Here is a 21,686-nt window from a genome sequence, read left to right as displayed (position 1 = left end):
GCAAGACCCTGTTTTAAATTAAGAAACAAAGGACTAGGGATATGGCTCAGAGGTAGGGTGGCTCTGGATTCACTCCTCAATACAATACTACTTAAAAAAAAAAGAAAAAGGAACAGATGACCAGGCTTGTTAGAACAGCAAGGCTGACGCAGATTTCTTATGTATTCAAGGAAGAATGATTTGAAGAATAATCTGAAAAGAGGAAGGTAGTCCAGCACATATAACGAGCTTTTTTCTTTTTCCCCCTGGTCTGGGGATGGAACCCAGGGGCATTCAGCCTCCAAGCTACACCCCCTGCCCTATTTTTTATTCTTTATTTTGAAACAGGGTCTCACTAAGTAGCTGAGGCTGTCCGCGAACCGCCATCCTCTGGTCTCAGCCTGTACCACCACGCCCAGCTAAAGAGCTTTTTTTTTTTTTAAAACAAAACTATCTTAGGTCTAGTTTACTTAAAAAGCATATTTTCCCAATTAGAGTAAAAAAAATAGATGAATTTGGTTCTAGAACTTTACGTTTGAAAACCCTCTGATGGTTTTTTTTACTAGAAAAATTTCTTTTATTACATGTATATACACTCCATTTTTCATTAAAAACTCACAAATGGGGACAGTTTTACTTCACTAGTAATAATAAACCTCTAAAAATTACCTTTTAAATGATTCCTAAGTATATTACAGGGAACTGTGGGAAATTTTATACTGGTACAGAGCATTAAATAAATTCAAGCTGGGCATGGTGGCACATGCTTATAATCCTAGTACTTGGGAGGCTAAGACAGGAGGATCACAGGCTCACAGCCAGCCTCAACAACTTAATGAGACCCTGTTTTAAAGTAAAATAATAAAATAGGTCTCGGAAGTGTAGCTCAAAGGTAAAATGCCTCTGGGTTCCATCCCCAGTACTACAATAAAAGAAAAATCAACTAATATCTATTAAGAGGAAAATATATTAGCAAAGTATTCGTTAAAATATATATTTACTACTTGCAAGGCTGAGACAGGAGATCTACAAGTTCGAGGCCATCCTCAGCAATGGAAGGAAGGAAGGAAGGAAGGAAGGAAGGAAGGAAGGAAGGAAGGAAGGGCGTGCATACTCCCTAGGCATGTGTATTGTGGAATTTCTTGTGAAATTTCATGGGGACAATTCTACTGGAATCAATGATAAATTTTACAAAGGAAAGCAGAGGATCACATTATTTGCTAGAAGTACACACTAACCCCATCTTTCTGAAACATCTAGAATTTCCTTTTGAATGGACTTTTACAGGTGCTTTAAATAAAACATGAATATAGATTCTACAACAAAAGAGACAATATCCAGTAAAGAAAATAAAACTCTAAAAGAAGAAGAAAAACTATGAAAGGACACGGTAGTTTAACATACATTCAGTGACTACAGTTTATCACTAAGATAAAAATTTGAAGAGCCAGACAATTTTGAGAAACAAATCTATCTCCAATACTGAACATACAAAAAGTTCCATCTTACTTTCTTCCACAGTTGAAATTTCCAGAGGAAGGAGGAAGGCCTGAGGTTTTGCACATTCATTTTGGGGCCCGTTTAGACAGAAACCCCTATTGCCCTTGGCAACAGAACATACTCAACTCAAAGAAGGATCTGGGCTTGAGGAAAACCCACGGTGACTATGTATGAGAAATATGTATGGCTTGGGTTCCCTCTGACCCTGTGATTCTACCTTATTCTACTTACTGTGATGGCAATGAAGCTGGATACCCCAGGGGAAAAGAGAACGGCTGAGTTTAGCCAAAATAATTTGTATAATTAAAGTTTATTTGAGCACAAAAAAGAAAAAGAAAAAGAAACTACTCTATGATGAGCCAAGTCAGAATACTGACTGGGGAGGGACATGATATGAGGAAAACTTCTGTTGTACTGGTATTCTTTATCTTACTCTGGTGACTGGTATACTTTATTTTAATCTGGTGGTAGTTACACTGATTCATCACATATGTAAAAACATATAAGATATGCAACAAAATACTCTGCACACTATGTATACCTCAATTTAAAATGCGAATAAAAAATTTAAAACTAAGCATAAAAAACCCTGAAAGTCTTCCCTCCAGATAATTTGCAAAGATACTGTTTTTTTTAAGAGATACATATACACACTGCAAGACTCATTCAATTCCAAATTTTAAAAATCATAACCCAGCACAAGCTGTTCTCTCTGCCAAAAAGCAGTGAAGGTGTTGTCACATTTCATCCCATTCATAACAGATGGAGATGACAAACAGAAGTATTTTAGGAGAGAGACTGACAAGGAGATCTTGGCAGTGGAGTTCTCATCTGTGTTCATTAAGCAGAGTCACACTGTGGTAAACTGGATCGTTGTTCAGCAAATATTCCCTCCTTACCCAGACCTCACTAAAAACTATTCTTCCAGTCTACAGACGCAGGCTTGGCCATGTGATTCTGCTTGGCCAGCAGGATGTGAAGAGAGGTGATATCAGAGAATCTTGACGCTGTGCATGCATCTGGCCTTCCTCTCTTTTAATACTGACTTCTGTCCACATAGGCTGAGATACACAGGACAGATCTGGCCTCAACAATTAGCTTGTGTACCTACATCTGCCCAGTTAGTTCAGAATCCTAGAACATGTGCAGCTGAGCTCATGAGAAATTAATGCTTGTTAGAAGCCACTGAAATTTAGCCAGGTGTGGTGGTGCAGCATGCCTGTAATGGCAGTATTTGGGTGGCTGAGACTAGAGAGTCACAGGTTCAAGGCCAGCCTCAGGAACTTAATGAGACCCTCAGCAATTTAGTGAGACACTGTTCCAAAATAAAAAGGGTTGGGGTGTCACTTAGAGCTAGAGTACCCCTGGGTTCAATCTCTAGTACCAAAAAGAAGAGCCAAGCAGTCACCTATAATCCCAGTACTTGGGAGGCTAAGATAGAAGGATTGCAGGTTTGAGGCCAGCCTCAGTAACTTAGTGAGACCCTGTCCAAAATAAAAAATATAATAGGGATTGGGGGTATAGCTCAGAGGTAAAACACCCATGGGTTGAATCTGAAGGAGAAGGAGGAAGAGGAGGAGGAAGAGGAGGAGGAGGAGGAGGAGGAGGAAGAAGCAGCAGCAGCAGTAGCAAATGAAACTTTGGGAAGTGTAATGATACTGTGTTTTCCTCTCTGAGAATGAGAACTTATCACTCAGCTTTTTATTTTTCTTCTGTGGTACTGGGGATGGAACCCAGGGCCATTCTACCTCCGAGCTACACCCAAGCCCGATTTTTTATTCTTTATTTTGAAACAGGGTCTCACTGAACTGCAGAGGGCCTCACTAAGTAGCTGAGGCTGTCCGTGAACTGCGATCCTCCTGTCTCAGCCTCCCAAACACTGGGATTACAAGTGTGTGCCACCACGCCCGGCTGAGCTATTTTAATTAAAAATAATACATTGCTCAATGTCACACTCATTTCCAGGAGGAGGGCCGAATCCAACAATGCAGGATGACAAAGGCCTTGCTCTTTAGGACCCTCAAGGAGTCACAGAGGCCTTCACTGAGACTGCACCATAGCTCCATCCCACATTATCCACTCCTGCCTCCATTCCTTCTCTCTCTCTCTCTCTCTTTTTTTTTTTTTTTTTTTTTTTTTAGTGGTACTGGGGGTGGAACCCAGAGGCTTTCTACCTCCGGGCTATACTCCCAGACCCATTTTATATTTTCTATTTTATTTGGAAACAGGGGCTCACTAAGTTGCTGAGAGCCTCACTAAGCAGCTGAGGCTGGCTTTGAACCCGTGCGATCCTCCTGTCTCAGCCTCCCGAGCGCGGGGATTACAAGCGTGCGCCACTACGCCTGGCTTCCCTCTCTTCTATAAATGCTGACCCCAAGGAAAATTCCTAATATATTCCTGGGTGAAAATCATTAGAATCTGCTTCCCAGGGAACCTAACCTGTTATCTGTAGCACTATTAGGCTAACAGCTAAACTGATATACATATATAGTCAATACTAATGATTTGCTCGGGTACACTTTTTTTTTTTTTTTTTTTTTTTGGGTGGTACTGGGGTTCCTGGAAACCCTTCTATCTCCAGGCTACACTTCCAGACCTATTTTTTTTTTTTTTTTTTTTTTTGGAAACAGTTTCTTAAGCCAGCACAGCTGGCTTAGATCCTCCTCCCAAGCGTGGGGATTATAAGCGTGTGCCACCACGCCCGGCTTCGGGTACACTTGTATAAAAATTTTACATTTATGACCCCAGGACAACCTGGGTACGGTGGCACACTGACAGTTACAGCTACTTGGAAGGCTGAGTTAGAAGAAATGCTTGAGCCCAAGAGCTTGAGGCCACTCTGGCAACCAACTGAGATCCTATCTCAGAACAAACAAACACAAATCTGTCACTTCAAAATAAATTACAGCATTCAACACACTGTATGTAGGGGACGGGGCTGTAGCTCAGTAGCAGAATGCCTGCCTAGCATCAGTGGAGTGACCAACCTAGTTTTTATGCCGTTTCTGCTTTCTTTAGCCCTTTTCTGTCTATAAAGCCAACTCCTATGCTCAGCCAATCTGAATACTCATCCTATTCCATAGATTCTATAACAGAATAAAACTCATTTTCTTTTGTGGTACTGGGGATGGAACTCAGGGGCGTTCTACCTCTGAGCTATATCCTCAGCCTCATCCCTATTTTTGATTCTTTATTTTGAAACAGGGTCTCACTGAGTTGCTGAGAGCCTCACTAAGCAGCTGAGGCTGGCTTTGAACCCGTGCGATCCTCCTGTCTCAGCCTCCCAAGCGCGGGGATTACAAGCGTGCACCACCACACCGGCTAAAATTCATATTTTATGATTCTATAAGCATAAATATGAGCCAATTATATCTTAACATCAAATTTGTTGTAATTTTGATTTTTTTGGTCTCTTGACAAGAATGATAAAGCAAATATAATAAAAACAGAAACGATTTGAGATCGAAGGGAACAAAGAAAGTCTTTGTACTGCTGGTGTATTATTTTAAAATACAAAGATAATAAGTTTTAAGAAATTATAACCACAAGTTGTCCTTAACTCAGATTTATAAATCCAAATATCTTCATCAAATGACCCTAGAAAAAGTAGGTAAAACAATTTTCATTAGATTTATCTACAATTCAAATCTACCATGATTTTCTGAAGTTTCTTATACTAGTGTTGAATTAGTAGGGGAAAAAAAAGTAAAGTAATAGCCAGCATTTACAGCAAAAAAAAAAAAAAAAAAAAAAAAGATATTTGTTTGCCCTTAAATTTAAGAAAAAGATGGACAAATAATACCATAACCCAAACACTCTCCTAGGACAGCCGCAGTGCCTCCACCCTCAGGGTCTTAATCATCAGACAAAAAGAAATGTGTCTACTCTATGCTACTGCCTGACTGCATTTAGCAGGAAGGAAACTTTGACGTTTCCTATTTCTTATTAGAGTGGTAGTCCACTGATACTAATTTTACAATCTAGAATCATGAATAGTGTTCATCCTAAGTTTTATCAGAATGAGTTTTTAGTTATAAGAATTCTGCTAGGTGTGGCAGTGCGTGCCTGTACTCCCATACTTGGGAGGATGAGACAAGCTGATTCCCGTTCAAGGCTAGCCTCTGCAACTTAGCAAGAGCCTGCTTCAAAATGCAAAAGTTAAAAGGGCTGGGAGTGTAGCTTGTAAGTAGAAAATTCCTGAGTTAAATCCCCAGTACAAAAAATAAATAAAGTTATAGGAACTGAATCCTTATTTGATTGCTTTTATGTTTATTTTGAAGACTAAATTCCTAATGTAAGTTGATATCTAAAAAAAATTTTTTTGTGCGGTACTGGGGATGGAACCTAGGGGCTTTCTACCTCTAGGCTATACTCCCAGACCTATTTTTTTTAATACTTTATTTGGAAACAGGGTCTCACTAAATTGCTGAGAGCCTCACTAAGTAGCTGAGGCTGGCTTCGAACCTGCATGATCCTGTCTTAATCTCCCAAATCCTGGGATTACAAGTGTGCGCCACCATGCCCAGCTTGATATCTAAAATGTTAACCAAAAGTCAGATGTGGTAGCACACACTTGTAATCCCAGTTCCTCGGTGGCTGGACAGGGAGGATTTCAGGTTTGAGGACAGTTTCAACAAATAGTGTCTCATCAACTTAAGGAGACCCTGCTTCAAAATAAAAAACAAAACACGGCTGAGGGTGTAGCTCAGAGGTAGAATGCACCTGGTTCAATCCCCATTGCCACACACACACACACAAAGTTAATCAAAAGATGCACATAGAGCCGGGCGTGGTGGCACACGCTTGTAAACCCCGCGCTTGGTGGCACACGCTTGTAAACCCCGCGCTTCGGAGGCGGAGACAGGAGGATGGTGCAGGTTCGAAGCCAGCCTCGCTGGCTTAAGAGACCCTGTTTCCAAATTTAAAAAGTATAAAAAATAGGTCTAGGAGTGTAGCCCAGAGGTAGAAGGGTTTCCAGAAACCCCAGTACCACCAAAAAAAAAAAAAGTATATAAACTGGGTATGGTGGCGCACGCTTGTAATCCCAGCATTTGGGAGGCTGAGACAGGAGGAATGCAGTTTGCAGACAGCCTTAGCTACTATTTAGTGAGGCCCTTTGCAACTCAGTGAGACCCTGTTTCAATATAAAGAATTAAAAAAATAATTTAGGGCTTGGGGTGTAGCTCAGAGGAAGAATGCCCCTGGGTTCCATTTCTAGCACCACACACACACACACACACACACACACACACACACACACACACACACAGAGATGTATATATTCTGCTGTGACTTCCTAAACTATCCTCATATTCCCAGTACTTCTGAAACCCTAAATTAAATATATGCTTTGAACAGAATTCACAAATAAAGATAATAAAGTGTAAGTTACAGCTAGCGTTTCTACAGCCAGCATTTAAAGAATAAAAGTTAGCCAATGTTCCCTCAGGAAAATAGGCTTTTTTTTTTAATAACTTCTTTTTATTTTTTGCAGTATTGGGGATGGAACCTAAGGGCATTCTACCTTTGAGCTACAACCCCAGCCCTATTTTTATTTTTTTTATTTTTTATTTTTTTTTTGAAGTTTTAAAAAGTTTATTAGAAAGATAGAAATACATAAGATAGGTACAGCTCCATACCAGACTGGAATGGAGGGGTGACTCGAATGAATACACCCCCAGAAAGCCAGGCGTGGTGGCGCACGCTTGTAATCCCAGCATTCGGGAGGCTGAGACTGGAGGATTGCGGTTTGCGGACAGCCTCAGCTACTTAGTGAGGCCCTCTGCAACTCAGTGAGACCCGGTCTCAAAATAAAGAATAAAAAATAAGGTAGGGGGTGCAGCTCAGAGGTCAAATGCCCCTGGGTTCCAGCCCCAGACCCGCAAAAAAAAAAAAAAAAAATACACCCCCAGCAGCCCTATTTTTAATTTTTATTTTATTTTATCTTTTTGCGGTACTGGGGGTGGGGCCATTCTACCTCCAAGCTACACCCTCAGATCTATTTTTCAGATTTTTAATTTTTGAAACAAGGTCTCACTTAGTTGTGAAGGGCCTCACTAAGTAGCTGAGGCTGTCTGTGAACCATGATCCTCTGGTCTCAGACTCCTGAATGCTGGGATTACAAGCATGTGCCACCATGCCCAGCTTATCACTTGTTTTAAGGAAAATATTATCTCCATAATGAAATACCCTTTGTTCAATCACTTTAAGTCTTAGGTGACTTCATTATAAGAATTACATTAAAAGGCATAGTTAGAGCCGGGTGTGAGCTGGGTGGGGGTGCGGGAGAGGGTGGGAGCAGGCGCGCAGCGGGAGTGAGGGAGAAGGCGAGGGTGGGGTTGGAGTAGGGGGAATAGAGTTAAAGTTTAACGGGTACATAGTTCCAATTAGAGAAGATGAGGTTTCAGACATGGATGGTGGTGGAGACTACCCAGCTTTGTGAATCTATTTAACCTCAAAAAACTATACACTTAAAAATGGGTTAAAATGGTATGTTTTATGCTATGTATATTTTACCACAATTTTTTAAAAGTGCATTCCATGCTTACTTTCTTTTTTGTATTCAGGATCCAACTCTAAGCTACACTCCACCCCTTTTTATTTTTTAATGTGAAACAGGTTGCTGAGAACCTCACTAAATTGCTGAGGCTGGTTTCAAACCTGTGACCCTCCTGCCTCAGCCTCCCAAGTACTAAGATTACAGGCATGGACCACCATGCCTGCCATGCTTAAATCTTTCTACAATTCGCAGTCTTCAGACTGAGTATGTACACCTCTGGCGAGAGACTGAATATCCGGGATTGAGTGTTTTGTACTTCAGATTGTTCGGAGCTATTGTTCTCTACATAAGCACATCACGAAGTGACTTGCCCTAGACACAGAACTTGGCCAAGATTTGAAAGGAATGAGTTAACTGGGGGGAGGTGCAGGGGGGCACTGTGAAGAAGCCCAGGCAGAGAAAACTGAACATGTCACAGGATGTAGCCTGCGAGATAAAGGAAGGAGTCTGCCTGCATCCAGAAGATGCTGAGTGTGAGCAAAGGGAAGGAAAGGAAGGCCAGGCAAAACTCTATTGTTTTGCTGATAAGGATCTAAGTTCTTACCCTAAAAGCAATTAAAAGCCACTAAATGTCCTGGCATGGTAGTATATGCCTGTAATCCCAGTACCTGGAAAACTGAGATGGGAGGATCACAGGTTCAAGGACAGCAGGCAGCAACTTAGTGAGACCCTGTTTCAAAATAAGAAAGAAAGAAATAAAAAGGGGAAAGGTATATAGCACAGAAGTAGAACACCCCAGGGTTCAATCCCCAGTACCACTGAAAAAATAAAAATAAAAAAGAATGAAAGGGAATTAGAGATGTTCCAGGATGTGATTAACACCCTACCACATCAATACAGACTGACCTTTCTCAGAACCAGACTTGTCACCAAAACACCTGGGTTTAAAGTCTTGACTCTATAGTCACTAATTAAAGGTGAGTTCTTATGCAATTTGCTTCACTGTTCTGTGCCTGGACTCAACACCTGTAAAATATTCTATCCTACATTTCTATAATGCAACAATCTCTTTTTACTTGATTCCAAGAGAAGAGCCAGTCCCTATACTTCTCAAAAACTAAGGCTTATCTCTAGCAGTAAATCACAAACAACTCACATGCCACTTTGCTTCTGAAGTCACGGGACATTTCTTGCCACCGCGACCACCCAACAGGGAGCACAGGTTCTAACTGGCACCAGCCCCAGTAAGGCCCTGCATAGTGATGTTTTGATCTACTAGTGATGTACAAATGACCTGTTCTCAAAATATTACTGGAGACCTGAGAAGTGACATACAGATCTTGGATAAAAAAAATGTTAGAACAGGAATGCAAAAGACCACTGCAGTTCTTCCAGTAAAAGCCACAAAGAAAATTAACCACAGAAGGCCACCAGGTTCCAGCAGTGCCATAGCCAGGCCCTCTCCCTCGGCAGCAGAAGGCCTTGAAAGCAGGGTTTGGCTGTCCACTGGAGAGAGGTCTAAAGTCATTGGTATAGGATAATAAACCCTGAAACTGAAGTAAAGCTAAGAAATAGACTCTCCAAATAGTAAACATTTTCATTTAACAGCACAAATTGGCCTTTCATATGTTCTTTTTGGTAAGTAATCTACTAAATCCATTATCAATAACTTCATAATCAATTTTTAACTATACCCACTCATCTTTATTGCAATGCCCAGGATTGCAGGGCCCAAGTAAAGCTGAACCTAAAGAAGTTCAAACTGATAATCTAGGCATTTAGATATTGTAGACCAAAAAAACCCACATCTCTTTCAATGCTACCCATTCAAAGCAGACAATGATGATATTTAAACCCAAGTCATTTTAATGAGAAAGAAGCAGAGAGTGGGTATAAGAAGTAATCTGGTGGAGCAGAGAGGATTCCTCAGTAGAAGTCAAGAACAGATGCAAAACAAGATCCCATCTCAAAAAATAAATTTCTAAGCCGGGCGTGGTGGCGCACGCTTGTAATCCCCGCACTTGGGAGGCTGAGACAGGAAGATCGCACGGGTTCGAAGTCAGTCTCGGGTGCTTAGTGAGGCTCTCAGCAACTTAGTGAGACCCTGTTTCCAAATAAAATATAAAGAAAGGTCTGGGAGTATAGCCCAGAGGTAGAAAGCCTCTGGGTTCCACCCCCAGTACCACCAAAATAAATAAATAAATAAATTAATTAATTAAATATGTTAAATATATTTGTATTAAACAGATTATTTTAATTATACAATGTTGTGTGATGCATTTACATTTTATACACACACAACACACACATACAATCTCCTTTACTGATAGAAACAAAGATACACTCCCGAAAATCACTTGCCATTCTGCACATGCACAGCACTGGGAAGCAGAGTCGCTACAGCGGTGAGCCAGGAACCCACACGGGCTCTGCACCATCACACCCATCTGCAAGCAAACCAGCCCCAAGCCCCAACTGCCACACAGCTCTGTCCCATCTCAGGAACAAGTTTCCCATTCTCAATCCTCAAACAGTATACCGTATATGGAATTTGCTGAGGCATAACAGGAGCAGCATCTCCAGTTATAACCCGAGAAGTATTATCTCATAAGAATGGTGTTAAACTATAAAGGGGACCAGTAATCCCAGCATTTGAGAGGCTAAGACAGAAGGTTCACGGACAGCCTCAGCCACTTAGTGAGGCCCTTTGCAACTCAGTGAGACCTTTGCAAAATAAAGAATAAAAAAATAGGGCTCGGAGTGTAGCTTGAAGGTAGAATGGCGCTGGGTTCCATCACCAGTACTGCAAAAAAAAAAAAAAAAAAAAAAAAAAGAAAGAGTGTCCAGTAAAATAGTGGAAGGGATCTGAGGGTGGAAGATGTAAAGAGGGAAAAGGAGGGCTGGGGAAGGAAACAACTAAGTAATGTTATGTCCATCTATGAGTTATCACTACCAATCTCACTAAATGGGGGATACAGAAGGAAATAAATACGCCAAGTGAAGTGTGCACATGTGCTTCTATCACTTTGAAAATCACTGCGATGTATAATTACAATGCATCAATAAAAGGATTTTTAAAAAGAATAGTGTTAGCTGGGCACGGTCCAGAATCCAGAGGTGGAAACTGGAGAGGATCAGGTTCATCAACAGCCTCAGCTACTCAGCGAGGCCCTTCACAACTCAGTGAGATACTGTTTCAAAAATAAAAACACAGCCGGGTGTGGTGGCGCATGCTTGTAATCCCCCCGCTTGGGAGGCTGAGACAGGAGGATGGCACAGGTTCGAAGCCAGCCGCGCGCGCTGGCTTAGGAGACCGTTTCCAAATAAAAATATAAAATAGGTCTGGGAGTGTAGCTCGGAGGTAGAAGGGCTTCCAGGAACCCCAGTACCACCCAAAAACAAAACAAAACAAAAAAAATAAATAAAAAGACTAGCCGGGTGTGGTGGTGCACACTTGTAATCCCAGCATTCGGAAGGCTGAGACAGGAGGATTACAGTTCGCAGACAGCCTCAGCTACTTAGTGAGACCCTCCGCAACTTAGTGAGACCCTGTTTCATAATAAAGAATAAAAAATAGGATGGGGGTGGGGGTAGCTCGGAGGTCGAATTTCCCTGGGTTCCATCCCCAGAACCGCAAAATAAATAAATAAATAAATAAATAAATAAATAAATAAATAAATAAGAAAATGACTAAAGCTGGGCATTGTGGCTTGGGAGGCTGAGACAGGAGGATCGCACAGGTTCGAAGCCAGCCTCAGCTAATTAGTGAGGCTCTCAGCAACTTAGTGAGACCCTGTTTCCAAATAAAATATAAAATAGGTCTGGGAGTATAGCCCGGAGGTAGAAAAGCCCCTGGTTCCATCCCCAGTACTGCAAATAAATAAATAAATAAATAAATAAATAAATAAGCAAGCAAACAATCAAGCAAGCAAGCTCTACCCATGAATCAGCATCCCAACATTTGAATACATGTCCACAAAGGGATATTACTGGAATTTTCAATGCAGCACACGTCTGTAATCCCAGCATTCAGGAGGCTGAGACAGGAGGAGCATGGTTTGTGGTCAGCCTCAGCTACTACTTAATAAGGTCCTTTCAACTCAGTGAGACCCTGTTTCAAAATAAAGAATAAAAAAAAAAAAAAGGACTGGGAGTGTAGCTCAGAGGTAGAATGCCCCTGGGTTCTATCCTCAGTACCATAAAAAAAAAAAAAAAAAGTTTAGATGTCCTTCAGTAGTAGAAGATATGGATAATGTGGTCTGGGAATGTTGGTTCCTGACCACAGTACCAGATACTCAGGAGGCTGAGGCAGGAGGATTGCCTGGGCCCAGGAGTTCAGGGTCAGCCTCAGCCTGGGCATCATAGCAAGATTCTGTCTCTAACAGCAACAAGAATAGTAATATGGCATAGGATTATGTGAAAGAACATGCAAACAATACAAAGCAGTTAAATGAGTGACCTAGGTATGTAGGTATTAACACAGCTAGATCTCAGAAGAGGCTAAGGGCAAAAACTGTTACACAGCATATGCAAATCCATGCAAATCCATGTTTTTTTGGATACAGAAATACACAATAGAACTATAAAACAGCACATACTAGATACAACACAGGTTATAGAGCAAGTACCTCTTGACATGAGCCAGGGGAGGCAGGTAGGAGGTACAGATGGAGGAAAAGGACCAGGATTCACAGAGAGAATTAGGGGCTTCAAAACTAACTACAGTGGTTGAAAAGAATTTAATCTGCAGAACTAAAATAGTAACATTGCTTGAGGTGACATTATGTGGAGCATCCTCTGTGCTGCAAGTTGCTCCATCATCATTATTATTATTTATAGTGCACAAAAAAGCAAGAAGGAACCATAATCAAGCAGCAAGAACATCTACTATGGTAATGAGAACAAAGATTCTTTTAGCTGTTGCAATACTATTTTTCTATTTATGTATTTATGTATTTATTTATTTATTTATTTACTGCGGTACTGGGGATGGAACCCAGGGGCATTCTACCTCTGAGCTACACCCCTAGCCCTATTTTTTAGTCCTTTTAGTTTTTGAAACAGGGTCTCAGTGAATTGCAAAAGGCCTCCCCCCCCCAAAAAAAAAAAATAGGACTGGCAGTGTAGCTCAGAGGTATAATACCCCTGGGTTCCATCCTCTGTACCACAGAAACAAAAACAGTTTAGATGTCCATCAGTAGTTCTGGGATTGCTGGTTCATAACTACAGTACTGAATAGCCGAGGCTAAGTAGTTGAGGCTGTCCCGAGAACTATCATCCTGCAGTCTCCACCTTCTGAATGCTGGGATTACAAGTATGTGCCACCACACCTGGCTCCCAGCCCTATGTTTTATTCTTTATTTTTGAAACAGGGTCTCACTGAGTTTTAAAGGGCCTCATTAAGTAGCAGAGGTTGTCTGTGAACTGTGATCCTCCTGTCTCAGCCTCCCAAATTTTGGGATTACAAGTGTGTACCACTAAGCCCGGCTATTTTTCAGTTTTTTAAAAAAATAATAAACATACATTAATTTTAGAACTGAAATACGTTCTGAATAGGGTAAAATGCATAGGTGTTGACTAGATTTCACGTAGTTCTTGATCATAAAAATATCTGATTCTTTTTTGTTTGTTGCGTTGGCATTAGGGGTTGAAGCTAGGGGCATTCTACCTTTGAGCTATGCCCTTTTTATTTTGAAACAGGGTCTCACTAAGTTGCTGGGGTTCTTGCTAGTTGCTAAGGCTGGCCTTGAACCTGCGATCCACCTTATCTTAGCCTCCCAGTGCTGGGATTACAGGTGTGCACAACCACTCTTGGCAAAAACATCTGATTTTTGCAAGTTTATACAATCATAAAATCTGCACTCTTGCTTGTATGGTAAAATACCCCCCAAATTCTGAACAACCAAAATACAAACTCTTCATTCATTCATTCATTCATTCATTCATTCATTCATTCATTTGTGGTACTGGGGGGTTGAACCCAGGGGCACTCTACCTCTGTGCTACATCCCAAGCTCCATTTTTTTTTTTTTTTTGAAACAGGGTCTCACTAAGTTGTAGAGGGTCTCACTAAGTTACTGAGGCTGGCTGCAAACCTGCAATTCTCCTTTCTCAGTTTCCCAAGAACTGGGATTACAAGCGTGTGCCACCAGGTCTGGTTTATGAACCTATTTTGGAACTCTATGAAAATACTGACATACCAAGAGAAACAAGATTTTCTTCGATTTTCTTCTATCAACAATATATTAGGTCTTTGAAAAAGGATAAAATAAGAGATTTCCTAAATGACTACAGATTGCTACTAATTACATCATAATCCACAATAGTACAAAAACATATAGACAGCATAAGCCGTTTTTCATTATCTCAACAATATTTTGTGGAAATAATCTCAAGTTTATATACAATCAGAAATAAAACCCATCATTGTACTCCATTCCATTAGCAAATGAAAACTGAAACTTATTATAGCTAATGAACACTGATCAAATACTTTAACCCCAATCTTCATCTAAAAGGAGCATGTGTGCACCATGCCTCCTACAAAACGTCGAGGGGCTCAAACACAGCAAATGACCACAACCTGTCTAACTTGTTTGGAGGTGAAGAGAAAGAAGCAGGTGCCAAGCATGATGCTCGGTGAAGTGGGCATTAGAAGCACAACGAACAAGGAAGGGGCTTCCACTGCTCACCAAAGGATAAAAGAAGCATTTTAGAAGAGAACAACAATAATGTAATGAAATCACAATCTCTTGCTCATGAACAGACACAAAAGCTTTAAATATTGATATTTTAAACACTGATGCACAAGAACAGAGTAATTCCTATACCCATAGATTCAAGAGGTGATTAGCACATAATAAAATTGTTTAAACATTATGTAAGCAGGGTGTGGTGGTGCACACCTGTAATCCCAGGCTTGGGAGGCTGAGCCTGGAGGATTGCAAGTTCAAGAACTTGTCAGCAACCTAGCAAGACCCTGTTTCAAAACAAAAAAATGTTTTAAAAAGGCTGTATGTAGGTTGCTGGGTGTGGTGGCACAGCTTGTAATCCCAGCTCTTGGGAGGCTGAGACAGAGGATTGCACAGGTTCAAGGCCAGCCTCAGCTACTGAGTGAGGCTCTCAGCAACTTAGTGAGACCCTATTTCCAAACAAAATAGAAAATAGGTCTGGGAGTATAGCCCGGAGGTAGAAAGCCCCTGGGTTCCACCCCCAGTACCACAAAAATAAAATTTAAAAAAAGGCTGTAGGTGTTTAACAGAGGTAGAATGCCCCTGGTTTCAATCTCTAGTACCCAGTACACACACACACACACACCATTATGCATGGTCCACAGTTATGTAAGTACATAGAGGGAACATAGATACCATGCACAAAAGTGAAAAGTGATGTCAAACTGTGACCCCAATATTGTTTTCACCATGTCATACCTACTCTTCACACTTGTCTCAGGTGACTTCAGAAATCCAGGTAACCAAAGAGCCAATCTCAATCAACTTAGTAGTCAGGATGGTTAAGAGCCAGAAAACTTAAGTCTAAAGGGTTCTGTAATTAAACAAGGAACAAAAGAATAACCCCAAAATTTCAGAAAGCATCTTACCAAGGTGATGTCTCGGGAAGCTGCAGCGGCACTCATGTGCAAGCTGGGCTGCCGCACGGAGCTGCTGCAGTCCAGGGCTCTCGCAAATGTCCCGACGGCACTGAAGGAACGACACACACAAGGCAAGTTAAGACTCTACTGTGTTTGTTTGTTTTTTTAAAACACACGTGGATAATGAATGGAAAAATAAAATACTGCATGCAAAGATTTTGCTTCTTGGTGTTTTTCTTTTTGTCACTCTTGTTGTTGGGGACCAACTCTCACTATGTTGCTTAAGCTGGTCTAGAATTTAGGAAGTCAAGTGATCCTCCCTCAGCCTCCCAACTGGAACTCCAGATTCATGCCACTAAGTCTTTCTTTTTCTTTTATTTTTTTGTGTGTATATGGTACTGGGGGTGGAACCCAGGGGCTTTTCTACTTCCGGGCTACACTCCCAGACCTATTTTATACTTTATTTGAAAACAGGTTCTAGCCGGGCGTGGTGGCGCACGCTTTTAATCCCAGCATTCAGGAGGCTGAGACTGGAGGATCACAGTTCACAGACAGCCTCGGCTACTTAGTGAGGCCCTCCGCAACTCAATGAGACCCTGTTTCAAAATAAAGAATAAAAAACAGGGCAGGGGGTGTATCTTGAAGGTCAAATGCCTCTGGGTTCCATCCCCAGACTCACGAAAGCAAGAAAGCAAGAAAGAAAGAAAAGGAAAGAAAAGAAAAAAAAAACAGGGTCTAAATTGCTGAGAGCCTCACTAAGTAGCGGAGGCTGGCTTCGAACCTGTGCGATCCTCTTGTCTCAGCCTCCCAAGCCCTGGATTACAAGTGTGCACCACCACGCCCAGCTGAGTATTTCTTTTATATAAGGTCTAGTACAGATTAAACAATTCTAATCTGAAAGTTCACTGTTCTAAAACCCAAAACACTGAGCACCAACACAACACCACAGTGGAAATCCATGTCATCAAACTCTTTCAGGCACAAAATTATTTAAAGATTGCAAAAAACAGGCGTGGAGGTGCACACCTGTAATCCTAGTACTTGAGAGGCTGAGACAAAAGGTTTGCAGGTTTGAGCCAGCCTTAGCAACACAGTGAGGGCCTTCACAATTTAGTGACACCCTATTTCAAAATTAAAAAAAAAAAATGGGGCTGAGAGGATATCTCAGAGAGAGAATGCCACTGGGTTCAATATCCCCAGTAAAACACACACACACACACACACACACACACACACACACACACACACACACATACCACATTGCATATACAAAATATAAATGAATTCTGTGTTAAAACTTGTGTCCCACCCCAAGATACTTCATTGTATATTTGCACATATTTAAAAAAAAAAAATCTGAGAGCCGAGCGTGGTGGCTCACGCTTGTAATCTGAGCGCTTGGGAGGCTGAGACAAGAGGATCACAGGTTCAAAGCCAGCCTCAGCTACTTAGTGAAGCCTTCAGCAACTTACTGAGACCCTGTTTCTAAATAAATTATAAAATAGGGCTGGGTGTGTACCCCATGGGTAGAAAGCCCCCCAAGTTCCATCTTTAGTACCACAAAAAAATAAAAATAATAATCTGAAACACTTCTGGTCCTAACAATTTTGGATAAGGAATACTAGTCTGTAATTGACAAGCCATATCACTACATAGAGGTAATTATAATTAATCAACCCCAGACCAATTTTTTTTTTTTTTTTGAAACAGGGTCTCACTAGATTGCTGAGTCTCACTACTTGCTAGGCTGTTCTGGAACTTGTGACTCTCTTGTCTTAGCCTCCTAAGTACTGGGATTACAAATATACACCACTCTACCTGGCTTTTTAAAACATTTTAATTAAAATATAACACATATGCAAAACCAACACACCCAGGTCACCAACACTGAGGTCAAGAACAGAAAATAATGAACCCCCAAGGGCTCATGCCTTTCCCAATTGGCATTCAGACCTCCATCCCCAAAGGTGCCACCATCCTGGACTCCAGCACCACAGAGCGGTTTTGCTAACAATGGCACACAGCTTCCTTTGTCTGAATGATACGTGGTTGCCTGTGATGTCTGGTGGGGCTACATTCATTCATTTTTCTTGCTGTGGAGTTTTAACCAACCCCGTCCCTACTTTACTGTTGGCTGATATGAGGTGCTGTCTCCAGTTGGAGATACTGTGAATAGGGCCACTGATGCCACTTTGCATACATATCTTTTGATGCACAGGTGTATATAATTCTTCTGGGCATAATTTTAGGAATGAAACTTAAGGGACTCAGGTTAAATGATATTGAACAGTTTCCCAAATAAGCTGTATCAATTTATATTCCTACAGGTAGCCACGAAAGTGCTGGCTGTCCCACATCTTCACTGAGTCATGGCACTTTAGAGTTTAGCCTTAATTTTTACTTATCAGTTTTTGGTTTTTTTGTTTGTTTGTTTGTTTGTTTGCGGGTCCGGGGATGGAACCCAGGGACATTCGGTCTCTAAGCTACACCCCCTGCCCTATTTTTTATTCTTTATTTTGAAACAGGGTCTTACTAAGTTGTGGAGGGCCTCACTAACTAGCTGAGACTGTCTGCAAACCATGATCCTCAGTTCTCAGCCTCCCAAACGCTGGGATTACAAGCGTGCGCCACTACGCCCGGCTCGTTTATTTTTGAGAGAGGGTCTTGGAATTTTGCCCAGGCCAGATTGGAACTCCTGGGCTCAACGGACTCTCCCACCTCAGCCTCCTGGGTAGCTAGAACTACAATTCTATAGAATCATACCCAGTTCTAAATTAGTACTTAGATTATTATTTTTTGGGGGGTGGGTCTGGGATGGAACTCAGGGGCATTTGACCTCCAAGCTACGCCCCCTACCCTATTTCTTATTATTTTGGAACAGGGCCTCACTAAGTAGCTGAGGCTGTCTGTGAACCGTGATCCTCCGGTCTCAGCCTCCCAAATGCTGGGATTACAAGCGTGCGCCACCACACCCAGCTAGATTTTTTTTAAACAAATATTCACACCGAGCATGGTGTTGCACACTTGTAATCACAGAATTTGGGAAGCTGAGACAGGAAGATCACACAATCAATGGCAGCCTCGGCAACTTAGGCCCTCCTCAGCTTGGTGAGACCCTGTTTCAAAATGAAGAATAAAATAGAGATGGGGTATAGCTCAGAGGAAGAATGCCCCTGGTTCAACACCCAATAGCGCGCGCGCACACACACAAATCAAAGAAAGTGTTTTAAAGATACTAGGTGTAGCTGGGCATGGTGGCACAAACATATGATCCTAGTACTTGGGAGGTTGAGAGAGGAGGATTATAGATTCACAACCAGCCTCAGTAACTTAGCTAGACCCTCTACAATGTAGTGAGACTTTGTTTCAAAATAAAATAGGGCTGGGGTCATAACTCAGAGGTAGAATACCCTTGGGTTCCATCCCTAATACCACACACACACACACACACACACACACACACACACACACACCAAGAACAGATGATATTAGGTATAAGTGTGATGGTATACTGCCCAATACTTGGGAGTCTGAGACAGGAGGATTACAGGCTGAAGGCCAGCTCAATAATTCAGCCTCCCAAGTATTTAGATTTAAAGGCATGCACCCACCATTTCCAGCTACATACCTTACAACTTTTAATAAATGATAACACTGTAAGCACATAAATGATCCTACTGCATGTACCTTTATTCAGTATTACTTTTAAGATTTATCTATTAGCTACCAAGAGCTCTAATTCATTTTAATTGCTGAGAAGTAATATTCCATTGTGTGAGTATACCTCAATTCATTCATCAATTGCTTGCTAGTATACTTTTAGGTTTTTTCCAATTTATCCACTGTTGTAATGCTTTGATAATTTCATTTACTTTCTGCTTTGTGGTAATTTTCCCCACAAGCATCATTTACTTTTATAATTGAAAAAATAAAACTAAAATTCTGCTGATTCACTTGCTCAAGCAAAGAGGAGGAAGAAGCCAGCCGGCAAGACAAAGCTCTCAAAGCCCTCTGTTCAGCAGGAGGCTTTACGCCAGCCTGAATGTAGCAAAAGGAATCCAAGTTGCACATCCCTGTCGGTACCTGAGTAATCTAGTCTAGAGGAAAGCAATGTTCAGTGCCACAAGAAAAAAGAGATAGACAGATAGATGGACACAGATATTAGGGTATTAAATTGCTTCTTTATACTTTTCTGTTTTCTTAATAAAATTAATCTATTCTCATTAAAGCTGAAATGGATGATAGTAAATCACATTAATTAGAAGGCAGAGTGACATATATTAAGCATTTTTCTTCTTCTTCTTTTTTTTGGTACTGGAGATTGAACCCAGGGGCATTCTACCTCCAGGACACATCCCCAAGCCTTTTTTATTTTTATTTGAAAATATGGTCCTGCTACTTTGCTGAGGCTGGCCTTGAACTTGTGATCCTTCTCTTACAGCCTCCCAAGTACTAGGATTACAGCCATGCACCACCATCCTTGTCATGTATTAAACTATCTTATATAAATAAAAGAATACAACAGATTTTAAAAAAAAAATAGAATACAAAGAAATGAAAATACATATGCTTATAAATTTTCTATTAAAAAAAAGCTATTTCTTGACTCAATAATGCCATACTTACCGTGCTACAACTAAAAATTGGTCAATCTGTCGATCTGTAAGTGGACTATTTGGATCCCAGACTTTAACTTCCAACTTTGACTGTTCCCTCTCATCTGATTCTCCTGCCCAAGAACAAACAAACAAAGAAATAGTCTTGTTACTCACAAAGCACACTGTCATATCCAGCTGCTGACTACGGTCACCATCGCATGAGAAATGTTCAAATGTAAGGCAATGCTCATGGCTCTGGTGCGTTCCTCAGACAGCACATGTGCAATTCCTTGCAGAGAGGACACCGATGATAACAGTCAAACCAACCACACGGTCTCAGCATCAACGTGCACTGAGTGCCCATCTGTGTGCGGCCTAAGCGCCATGATATGGAATACAAAACTGAAATAGAAGCTACCCTGTTACAACACACTTCGCTATAATAAAGCTTAGGCATAAACGCCTATGATATGAACAAAAGAAATAAGCTGGGTGTGGTGGTGGATGCCTGTAATCCCAGTTCTTGGGAGGCTGAGACAAGAGGATTGCAGGTTCAGGCCAGCCTCAGCAACTTAGTGAAATGAGACTCTCCTTCAAAGTAAAAAATAAAAAGGGCTAGGGGTATACCTTGGGGGTAGATTGCCCCTGGGTTCAGTTCTCAGTACAGGAAGAGAAAGGAGGGAGGGAGGGAGAGGAAAGGAGAAAAAGAGAGGGAGATAAAGAGAGACCCGCAAAGGGAAAGAGAGAGAGAGAGAGAAAGAGAGAGAGAGATCATAAGAGACATATAAATACACTATAGAATCTAAAGGCGAGAGAAATCATTTCAAGCTGGCTAGAAAACTGTGTCATGAAGGAAGCAGCATTTCTGAAGGGTATGAACGCTGGAAGGAGAAGACAACTTAAAAAAAGTAATAATATGAACAAAAGTATGGAGTATTAAAATGTGATGCCAGGCGTGGTGGCGCACACTTGTAATCCCCGCACTTGGGAGGCAGAGACAGGAGGATCGCACAGGTTTGAAGCCAGCCTCAGCTACTGAGTGAGGCTCTCAGCAACTTAGAAACCCTGTTTCCAAATAAAATATAAAAAATAATTCTGGGAGTATAGCCCAGAGGAAGAAAAGCCTCTGGGTTCCACCTTCAGTGCCACAAAATAAATAAATAAATAAATAAATAAATAAATAAATAAATAAATAAAAATGTGAGAGAAAAATAGCTCATTTTGTTCGGAGGACATTAAGGGACCTGAGAAGAGGTGGTCAAAAGAAGGGGGTTATGAACATATTACAGAAAATTCTGCACAGATTTTTCCGAACAGGTTTTATTTGGAGATAATGAGAAGCCCTTGCTTGTGGGGGGTAGAGACTAGAAGTGCAGGGGACTGAACTCGGGACTTCTACCACTGGGCCACATCCCCAACCCGAGTCAAGGTCTCGCTAAATTGCCTGGCTGCTCTTGAACCTGCAATCCTCCTGCCTCTGCTGCCTGAGTATCTCAGATTACAGGTGTCGTGTTTGCCA

At 41.3% G+C, this 21,686-nt stretch overlaps 1 protein-coding gene across 2 annotated transcripts in view; it reads right to left on the bottom strand.

The window, feature by feature from the left end:
* The window catches only part of MTA3 (metastasis associated 1 family member 3), a gene marked incomplete at both ends in the record, with an annotated part of 134,667 nt that overhangs the window by 29,270 nt on the left and 83,711 nt on the right, over positions 1 to 21,686 (bottom strand). For both annotated transcript variants that reach the window (XM_080711109.1, XM_080711110.1), the window contains 2 exons: positions 15,579 to 15,678; positions 20,196 to 20,298. In XM_080711109.1, coding sequence (XP_080567235.1) covers positions 15,579 to 15,678; positions 20,196 to 20,298 — 203 coding nt within the window. The remainder of the gene's footprint in view (positions 1 to 15,578; positions 15,679 to 20,195; positions 20,299 to 21,686) is intronic.

The sequence above is a fragment of the Muscardinus avellanarius genome, assembly GCF_963383645.1.
Source record: "Muscardinus avellanarius genome assembly, chromosome: 15".
In the NCBI taxonomy this organism is placed as follows: Eukaryota; Metazoa; Chordata; class Mammalia; order Rodentia; family Gliridae; genus Muscardinus; species Muscardinus avellanarius.
The sequence above is the reverse complement of the archived record's forward strand: the minus strand, read 5'-3'. Positions and strand labels throughout refer to the sequence as shown.